The sequence below is a fragment of the Morus notabilis genome, unplaced genomic scaffold, assembly GCF_000414095.1.
Source record: "Morus notabilis unplaced genomic scaffold, ASM41409v2 Scaffold1997, whole genome shotgun sequence".
NCBI classification, from domain to species: Eukaryota; Viridiplantae; Streptophyta; class Magnoliopsida; order Rosales; family Moraceae; genus Morus; species Morus notabilis.
In genome coordinates this window covers 8850-18102 of record NW_010363547.1, presented here as the reverse complement: position 1 = coordinate 18102, position 9253 = coordinate 8850, and the positions used below count along the sequence as shown (strand labels likewise).

The following is a 9253-nucleotide window of genomic DNA, read 5'->3' as shown; positions in this document are numbered from 1 at the left end:
CTTTCATGACGTCATCTTATGATTATTGTCGTTTCCAAATTTGATGTCATTTTTCTAACCAATTGTCGTTGTTGCGGTTCTCATTTTTTAGAGTGCGTTTGGTTGGTGGATTCGTGCTATGATTCGTGATTCGCTACAGTATTTTCTCTCACAAAAAACACACATAAACCGAAAATAGTTCTGAATTTATGAACCAAACATCTACTTATTGATGTCGTATACAATATTTTTGTGTCGTTTTCTAATTATTATTTTGTTTCAATGCTTCTCCCCAAGCCTTCTAGATCTTCATAATCCTAAACAACACTTCTATCCGCATTCTATGGCATTGTTTTGCTTTTATAAGGATTCATTTATTTTATCGATTTAAATTTTAAATTTTAATTTTATTATAGTTAAAAATTCTTACAAAATGTCACATCTAATTTTGTTATTACAATAAAAAATTCTCATATAAAATTACATTTTAATTTAAAATAAAAATTTAAATCAAAAAACTGAACTAGCTCTTCCTGCTCACTCTGTGAATATCCGTTTCTCTTCCCTCCCTAAACTTACAGCGAATGCAGGTCCCAATATCGACATATTCGGCAAATTTTTTGACATATTCTTCAGATATTATATTTTTTTGACATATTCAGATATTAATAATAGTAATAAATAATATAATAATAATATTTCTTTGACATATATATATATTCAGGTACTCTCTTTCATTCTTCACCCCACCTACCCGACCCGACCCATTACCCCCACCCCAATCTCAATTTCCCTTTCCTTTCCCCAAGCCGTAAAACTGAAAACTCCGGCCGAAACCAAAATCAAATGGGGCCTTAATCCCACCGATCGACCCACTGCTGGACGAAATCTCATATCCGAACGATGGAATCCAGCATCCTGGCGTCGATCGGGTGCGAGATCGTGGGCGTCATGTCCCCAGTTTCCATATGCATGCTCCTCGTCGTCCTCCTCGTCTACTCCCTCTCCTCCTCCTCCTCTTCCTCCGCCGCCACCCAAATCCGTACAGCCGCCAACCTCGTATACCTCGAAGACGCCTCCGACTCGGTCTCCCAAAAGCTCGAAGGCGCCCTCCTCAACGCCCTCGTCTTCGTCCTCCTCATCACCCTCCTCACCTTCCTCCTCGTCCTCCTCTACTACTTCCGCTTCACCTCCTTTCTCAAGAACTACATGCGCTTCTCCGCCTTCTTTGTCTTCGCCTCCATGGGCGGCTCCATTTTTCTCTCCCTAATTCTCCACTTCTCCATTCCCATTGACTCCCTCACCTCCTTCCTCCTCCTCTTCAATTTCTCCGTCGTCGGCGTCCTCTCGCTCTTCTCCGCCGGATTCCCAATCATTTGGCGCCAATCGTACATGGTTTCTTTGGGGATTTTTGTTGCCACTTGGTTCACCAGATTGCCCGAGTGGACCACTTGGAGCTTGCTTGTGGCATTGGCATTGTATGATCTCGTCGCCGTTTTGGCCCCAGGCGGGCCGCTTAAGCTGCTGGTCGAGTTGGCGTCGAGCCGGGACGAGGAGCTCCCCGCGTTGGTTTATGAGGCTCGCCCCACGGTGCCGAGAGAAGCGGAGATTCGCGGGCCACCGTTGGGGCTGTTGGTCTCGGATTCGGGCAACGTCGAGCTCCAGGCGATGCCGCGAGACAGTGCCAGTCGCGAAAATCTTGCCGCGGTTGATGAAGAAGATGACGAGGGGTCGCCGTTGGTGGGAAATGGCGGCGATCCTTCTTCGGAGTATTCGACGGTGGTGGCACGGTCGTCGGATGAGAATGGAGAGAATGCAAGTGGTGGTGGTGGTGGTGTTGCTGTGGATGAGGAAATGTCTCCTCTTGTGGAAGTCATGGGAATGGGGAATGAGAGAGAGGCGACGAGTAGTAGAGGGATAAAGCTTGGTTTAGGGGACTTCATTTTCTACAGTGTGCTTGTGGGCAGGGCCGCAATGTACGACCTCATGACGGTGTACGCGTGTTACCTCGCGATCATCTCAGGACTTGGCTGCACTCTCATTCTGTTGTCCGTGTACCGGAGAGCTCTGCCTGCGCTCCCGATTTCGATCGCACTGGGCGTGGTGTTCTACTTCTTGACAAGGTTGTTGATGGAACCTTTTGTTGTTGGGACGGCCACAAACCTCTTGATGTTTTGATCCTAACATTTTTCATACGAGGTACATTGATTGTTTTTTTAGTGAAGGAAGTCTTATTGTTTTTGACATATTCAGCACTTTTCTCAATTACATATATATATTTTTAGGAATTTTTAGGAATGCTAGGGGTTTTGTTTGTGGTTGTTTTAGGAATGAGTTTCGCATTATCTCTTCGAAGCTTGGTTCTTTTAATGTTTAGTTGTTATGGAAACTCTCTAAGCCTTTTACTAACGAGTAAAATAATTTAAAGAAACGCAATCAATCACATATGCAAGATTTATAACGGTTCACCTTCAGTGTGATCGCGTGCTAACTCTCCGTCGGGGCGATACTTAGAGTCCACGCGTTTACATTAGTTTCCTTACTACAACTTGGATATCAAATTAAAGTACTCTAGTTGAGAAAGGTTCTCCTCTTCCATGCTCAGAAAAGTAATGTTGCTATGATTTTCAGAACACTTTTGCAATTACCAGGTCACTTCTTAATTGGATCTCTCACACAAGTTTAGTGCCATTTTTCATATGAATATGACAAGCTAAATGATGTACTTTAAAAGTGATGTACAACTAATTACAAAGAGAAACTAATCAAATAAGCATCAATTAGTCTAATTAGATACGTAAAGAATTAAATTAAGCACAACAATCAAGGGAATAAAAAACTGAAAACATGTTCCAAAACAGGAAGAATATACACCATACATGATAAATTCACACAAAACAACCAATAAAGCACAAAGGAATACAATGAGAGTCTCCAAGTCCATCACACTAGTATTTTTCCACATTCCGTTTTGGTATCTCATACAGAAGATTGCATCTAACTCACTTCCTCCACCCAGGCCGTCCTCCCTTACCTGAAATTTGAAAATCATCCAAATGCAAACTGCTTAAGAAGCAGAAAAACAATTATGGTACAGGAAATTTATTCTTTTTTCTTGGAAAATAATATAGCAAGGGGCATGAAAATGTTACTGCAGAATGCGGATCTGTTCAAGTGTGTTACCATGGCCATTTGAAGAGGACAATGGAGATGATTTGCTCTCTCCTCGGGAGCTTGCTTGAATTAGTCTCTCATTCTGCTGGGATATTAAGCTAAATTTACAGTCCGTAGATAAAGGCAAAGAATGCCGCCGCGTGAAACCACCAGTTTCAACCTCATCTTGATCATGTCTAGGAGAAGAAAATCCTCTAAGTTTTGCCTTTGCTGATTCGGTTGCCACCATATAGTTGGGCAAACTTGGACTTCTCTGCGGAACAAACTCCGGGTATTCCAGCTTTCTTGGAAGATTTCTCTTGTTGCTTCTGGCCTGGAAGTCCATGATGCTAGTCTTGTCTTCCTTATAAATTCTCTCTGTATCCTTTTGTGCTACGTCTTCAACTTTTTCAACATAATCTAAAGGATGTTTCTCAACACTGACATGATCATCGCACAGCTTATCAAATTTCGCCTCCGTTGTGACTGTTTTCGGTGCCACTTCCACTTGATTCTGTTCCAAGCTTTTGGACACTGCCACTGAGGGATCAGATGTTTTCTCAAAGGACTTGGCAACACTGTTCTCAGGAACCTCAAAAGTTGGAGAGCTTGAAATCATTTTGGGAGTTAACTTTGTTTTCTCAACCACGGATTCCGAACAAGCAAGAACAACTTTGCTTGAAGCAGAAATTCTTCTCAGATTTTGCTTTACCCTCTCCAGTTCATTTTTAGGGTGTTCCTGCCCTGGTGATTCTTCTCGAGTTTCAAACTTCCTTGTATTGTTTATTTGGTTTTCATATGCCGGGCTCTGATTCGAAAAATGTTTTCTGTTGTTTAGAGTGGAGACCCACCCCTCAACCCTTTTTTGCCTGCCCAGTTCAGCTTTCTTGGTTTGATTGTTGCCCTTTTTATTATGAGAATTTTTGTCGATAGTATTCTTATGTTTTGGAAGTGGTTCCCAAAATTTTGATGATGACCATCTCTCTAGCCATTGCCAAGTACAATTTGGTTCTATTATTGTGTCATGGTGAAGGTGCAAAGGCATGGCAGTACCATGTGATGAAGCAATAAGCTGAAAAGAAGAAGAATTCGTTTGTATCTCCCAAAAGCACGAGGTATTATAATACAAACAAAATCATAAGAATTGAACTAAAATTAAGCCAAAAAAAAAAAAAGGTCAATTGATATAAGAAATTTGATGATTTTAAAAGATGCACTAATGGCATGACACGAGATGTTGATATTTTACCTCACAGATGAAGGCATTTGAGGATAGCTTGTCTGGCCTAGGAATAGCACGTGATCCAGATAATTCTGCCCGAATTTGACCCTGACAGACGGAAACATTAAACAAATAACAAAAAGCAATATGCAAAAATGGTTGCAGTGTTAGCCCAGCGGTAAATCCATAATTTAAATATTGCACCCCGGTTTCAAAAGAAAAAAAAATGCAAAAGATAATAGCCTAACATGAAAAGGTTAATGAGATACAAAACAAAGAATGGAAAGAGCAAATGAAAAGGATTAATGTGGTGGATTAGTGAAGGCAATACCAAGGAAGAGCATTTCTTCCTTACTTCACTGCCAACATCCGAGACTCTGACCCTTCTCCCGCGAAACAGTGCCTGCAATCTAACAATCCCCTGCACACAGCGCAATGTAGCAATTGCCTGTCTCCTGACCAAGTGCCCGCGAATAAGCGCTTGCAGCCTTACCATGCCCTTGATGGCACGAACCGAACGCCGGGCCTAGGGAGGTATATTTTTCATACATTAGTATTAGTATCACAAAAAAAAATCACCAACTGTAAATCAAATGAAACTTTGGTCAGTTTGGAACTTTAGAATCCCAATTGGGGTTATGTAAAATCCTAAATATTTGACAAGACAGTTCTGTTACTGTACTGTGGTCCTAGATATATGTATAAGTGACATCCACAAGAATGTGGACACAAGTATAACCCGCATTTAATTCCTACCGACACCCACATCATACCAACTCATAAGACAGCTACAACTGTACCAAAACAGAAAATCAAATCAATCACTTACCAAGTAACCTCTGAAAATTGCCTGTGCAGTTATAACAGCTTGCTCTTGCTGTTCTGTAATTGCAGTACTGATGTCGTTTGGTGAATCTAAGAAGACGGATTTTCCCAAATCTGCATTTTGTTTCTCGTTTGCTAGGTTGACAGTCAAGCCATTGTCTGAGTTCTCTCCACTTGGCGTCTTGGATGCGGCGGCTGCGGCTGTGGCGGCTTCCTTTTTCTCAATTAGTGCAGTTTTCTTAACATGGAAATTATGGTACAAAAATCATAACAATGTCAACATTATTGAAATGGCCTGTGCCGATATAGATTTGTCGATTACTGAGTACCTTTTGGGAACTTGGTTTTGATGATTTCTTCCCGAAAATGACAGTTTTGATCCACTTTCCTGGAGATTTTCCCATTGACAGAAGCCTGACCTGAAACTATTGTTGATGCTTTTGTCAGACCTGCATATACGACTTTGTGAAATGAATTATCTCAAGTAATTATACATGCTTATGAACTTGGGATTTCTAAACAACAATAGTGGTGAAAATGGTATAATGCAAAAGAAAAAGATACAAAGGACATTTAAACAGAAAAGAACCATGTATCATATCTTGCTCAATGACAAAGAAAAATCAGAAAAAAGAAAAGGTTCTGCAACATGAAAACCTTTTTTTCACTAGGTAGCTAATCATCCACACACACTTCAAGTACTATCAATGAAATATATACATATATATATATTATATCCAAGTACTATAAATGACAAAAATTCAAAGAGTCAGAATTTGGAATCAACAGATTATGAACTTGCGACAAAAACAAGGGGGGGAAAAGGCACAATGACAAAAAAAAAAAAAAAAATAGTTCAGAGAATAGATAGAAAATTAAGGACCACTCAAAAAAAAAAAGAGAGAGAAAATTAAGGACTAAGAACATAGAGATTGCAATAAGGAAAAAAACACAAGGCAATAATACACATTCACAGGTGTTTTTCTGGATCCGAGACTACCTTAGCTAAAAGAGAAGAGGATTCTTCAGCCGGGGAAGCAGACTTAGTAGGATTACAAGAACATAAATTTTGTGGAGCAATGGGCCAAAGTTGTAATAAATTTATGTAAGGGACATGTGGCTTATACGAGCATGCACAACTAGACATGGGCCCCACATGAATTCTCTCCTGTTTAGTCTTCACTTACTCACCCACTTAAAACGTATTCGTTTCCACTGAAGTTTCATACAGAAATCTTTTAAAGGGAAGCGTTACTGGTCGACATCCACTGGACAAGTCTTTAAGTAAAAGAAAACAGAAGTTTGAACTACCACCATAGAAAAATTATACGTATCTGGGAAAATAGGAAGTTATAATTTTACCTTAAAACATAAAATAAAAGATTTGAAAGCAGAAAGCTTATATACACTACAATCCATTGATTATACATACACATGTCAAATATATCTTATGATACATACCTGCTAATACAACTCTTTTTGAGTGCCGTTTTTATAGCTGAGTGTGACTTGGGATCTAAAATGGGTAGGTTTTTGGGGCCTGAGAGACTTGAATGTTTTTGCTGTAAATAATTATCAATTCCAAACGTATAGTAATAACGATTCTGAAATTAAAGAGAGGAATGATAACGTGCAGCTTTTGCATTAAATGAGATGGATCCTGGCTAGGGTACTACTCTGTAGCTTTGTTTTAATTGCACCACATGAGTCTTTTATTTTTAACATAGAATTAGAAGACACTCGTTCCAACGGTTGGATTTCTTGCATTTGCTAGTCTATAAACGACATAAAACCAACAACTGTGTAAAAAAGAAACCTGGTAATTATGTGTCCCAATTCAAATGTTGGGTTTCTTCCAAAAAAAAAAAGAAAAACAAAAAGGAAACTTAGAATGAACGACAATATTTTGACTTTCGAGCTTCATTTGATGAGCCACCGACACCCTTTGGCGGCAGTACTCAGCACACATGCACAATATCTGTTCTGAGGTCAAGGTATTTTTTCTTTTTTTTAAGAAATATTTGCATCACTCTTTTTTACTATCTACATTCACAGCATGATATATTATTATTTAAACAGAAAATAAAATAACCAACGTGTCCATTAATGAATGTAGAGATTGATAAAATGAATAAAGGTAACATTTTTTTTTTCTTTTTGATAATTTTGATTGAAGAAAAGTTAAGACAAGATTCTGCATTGTACAGTACGTAAAATTGGACAATTTAGCGACCACCAAAACGGAAGTGGGACTCGCACGCGCTGAAGCATGAGTATGACCATTGGGTCCAGAAAAGCATGCGTTTCTTGTGGAAACGTAAATATGGAACAACCCCCCAGCCCCCACATTGTACGTTTTTCGTGAATTTGAAAACGACATGTCTTATTGTTTAGTTAAAAACGAAATGTCTTTTGCATGTCTTCCACCACCACCGTTGTTTTGCTGAAGATGAACGATCTGTCGCTTTTTTTTCCATGATTATTACAATTACTTTTATTTTAAATGGGGGAATCCAAACTCTTGACCTGAACTTGGAGACATTAGTATGAATTTACCTTAGATTATGCATACAACCACCCTTTTGTTCCAAGATTATACTTGCTACTGTCTTTTTTTCCCCCCCTTTAAAGTAGATTTTGCTAACCAGTAACTACGCATAATGAAAATACGTCTTTTTTTGTTCCAATTCTCTTAGAAACTACATGTAGTTTAACAAATTGAATGACATGCTTGCCGTGCCGTGTATTGATGTATTCTCTTTTACCGTGATGAACCACACGTAGTACGTTCTAGTTTTATGTTTGATGCCGTTTCTTACTCGATACACAAAAAGTAACGAATGACGTTTTCTCTGCATCCAAAAACGACATGTCGTTTTAACCAGAGGTGTCTCGTTTTTGGGCTCCATTAACAGGCTCCATATCTCCGGCCCATATTTTTTTTGGGCTTTGGAAGACTACAGATACTGGGCCTGTCCACATTCCAGAGGTCCACAAGCTCACTCCTCCGTGTCCGAAGCAAAACGACTTCTGAATTTCGCTTTCGCCGCAGGAGTCTCGTGTCTCCGTCAGTTCCGCAGAGTTCGGTTAAACCGGAAATGGGTTCTTTGAGCAGAGCTTCAAAGTCTCTGAAATCATCCAAGTACTTCTCTCTCTTCCATTATTCGTCCAAACTCGGTTCATTTGGAAGCAACCCATTTCTTGGTCGGTTCAATTCTCATCGTATTGGATTGAGCCAATCTTTCTGTTCTAATTCTCGCCAAAACAGCGTAGAAAATGGCATAGATTTGAGCCAGTACCCTCCCGAAAGGATTAGGAACTTCTCCATAATCGCCCACATCGATCATGGCAAGTCTACTCTCGCTGACAGGCTTTTGGAGCTCACTGGGACCATCAAAAGAGGCCGTGGTCAGCCTCAGTACCTCGACAAATTGCAGGTAAGTAAATTCTCTTTTTTCCCCTTATTTTTTCATATTTATGGAATCTGTTGATGGGGTTGTTTCAGATTTTAATGTTCATTTAGCACTTTTTCATTGGACTGAACAAAAAAAGTTGTGTTTTTTGCTTTATTGATTGCAATTTCTGTAACGTTTACTGGTTTTTTCTTTTTTTTAGGTAGAGAGAGAAAGAGGGATTACTGTAAAAGCCCAGACGGCAACCATGTTCCACAAGCACAATTTTCATGGTGTAGATAGAAGTAATGAGCAAGGAGAACCGAGTTTTTTACTTAATCTCATTGACACGCCTGGTCATGTGGATTTTAGCTATGAAGTTTCAAGATCACTAGCAGCTTGCCAAGGAGCCCTTTTGGTCGTAGATGCTGCTCAGGGTGTTCAAGCACAAACTGTGGCCAACTTTTATCTTGCCTTTGAGTCTAACTTGACAATAATTCCGGTCATAAACAAAATTGACCAGCCAACGGCTGACCCTGATCGTGTTAAGGCTCAAATAAAGTCCATGTTTGATCTTGACCCTGCGGATGCTCTTTTAACATCTGCAAAAACCGGGCAGGGTCTTGAGCAAGTCCTCCCTGCGGTAATAGAGCACATACCACCTCCTCCTGGGAAGAGCGGT

General features: G+C 39.9%; 3 protein-coding genes across 9 annotated transcripts in view; 2 read left to right on the top strand and 1 right to left on the bottom strand.

The window, feature by feature from the left end:
* The first annotated feature begins 739 nt into the window (after positions 1–739).
* LOC21385581 (presenilin-like protein At1g08700) lies at positions 740–5373 on the top strand. 4 transcript variants are annotated; one of them, XM_010104570.2, is made up of 2 exons: positions 740–2178; positions 5319–5373. In XM_010104570.2, exon 1 carries the CDS (start codon positions 883–885, stop codon positions 2155–2157), a length of 1275 nt encoding a protein of 424 aa, XP_010102872.1. In that variant the 5' UTR covers positions 740–882; the 3' UTR covers positions 2158–2178; positions 5319–5373. The 4 variants fall into 4 exon arrangements, with proteins under 4 accessions (XP_010102872.1, XP_024025546.1, XP_024025547.1 ...); XM_024169778.1 differs by lacking the exon at positions 5319–5373 and adding an exon at positions 5249–5313; XM_024169779.1 differs by lacking the exon at positions 5319–5373 and adding an exon at positions 3593–3612.
* Positions 2800–6292, bottom strand: LOC21385580 (protein IQ-DOMAIN 31). Of its 3 annotated transcripts, XM_024169777.1 has the most exons (7): positions 6180–6292; positions 5509–5628; positions 5184–5417; positions 4686–4880; positions 4382–4462; positions 3163–4204; positions 2800–3013 (listed from the first exon to the last, which is right to left on the bottom strand). In XM_024169777.1, the coding sequence occupies exons 2-7, from the start codon at positions 5581–5583 to the stop codon at positions 2982–2984; spliced, it is 1659 nt and encodes a 552-aa protein (XP_024025545.1). In that variant the 5' UTR covers positions 5584–5628; positions 6180–6292; the 3' UTR covers positions 2800–2981. The 3 variants fall into 3 exon arrangements, with proteins under 3 accessions (XP_024025545.1, XP_024025543.1, XP_024025544.1); XM_024169775.1 differs by lacking the exon at positions 2800–3013 and having other exon boundaries at positions 3105–4204; XM_024169776.1 differs by lacking the exon at positions 2800–3013 and having other exon boundaries at positions 3105–4204; positions 5509–5604.
* Positions 6293–8241: 1949 nt separating this feature from the next.
* LOC21385579 (translation factor GUF1 homolog, mitochondrial) overlaps positions 8242–9253 on the top strand; it is a 4091-nt gene continuing 3079 nt past the window's right edge. For both annotated transcript variants that reach the window (XM_024169781.1, XM_024169782.1), the window contains exons 1-2: positions 8242–8616; positions 8795–9248. In XM_024169781.1, the coding sequence (XP_024025549.1) occupies positions 8278–8616; positions 8795–9248 (793 nt within the window). In that variant the 5' untranslated portion in view covers positions 8242–8277. The remainder of the gene's footprint in view (positions 8617–8794; positions 9249–9253) is intronic.

Bases quoted from the DNA above. Each gene is read 5' to 3' on its own strand.
- LOC21385580 (XM_024169775.1), bottom strand. From the start codon at position 5,583: ATGGGAAAATCTCCAGGAAAGTGGATCAAAACTGTCATTTTCGGGAAG. The intron at 5,418-5,508 runs GTACTCAGTAAT...TTCCATGTTAAG, and splicing joins CAAAACCAAGTTCCCAAAAG to AAAACTGCACTAATTGAGAA. The intron at 4,463-4,685 runs GTATTGCCTTCA...TCCGTCTGTCAG, and splicing joins GGAAGAAATGCTCTTCCTTG to GGTCAAATTCGGGCAGAATT.
- LOC21385581 (XM_010104570.2), top strand. From the start codon at position 883: ATGGAATCCAGCATCCTGGCGTCGATCGGGTGCGAGATCGTGGGCGTC.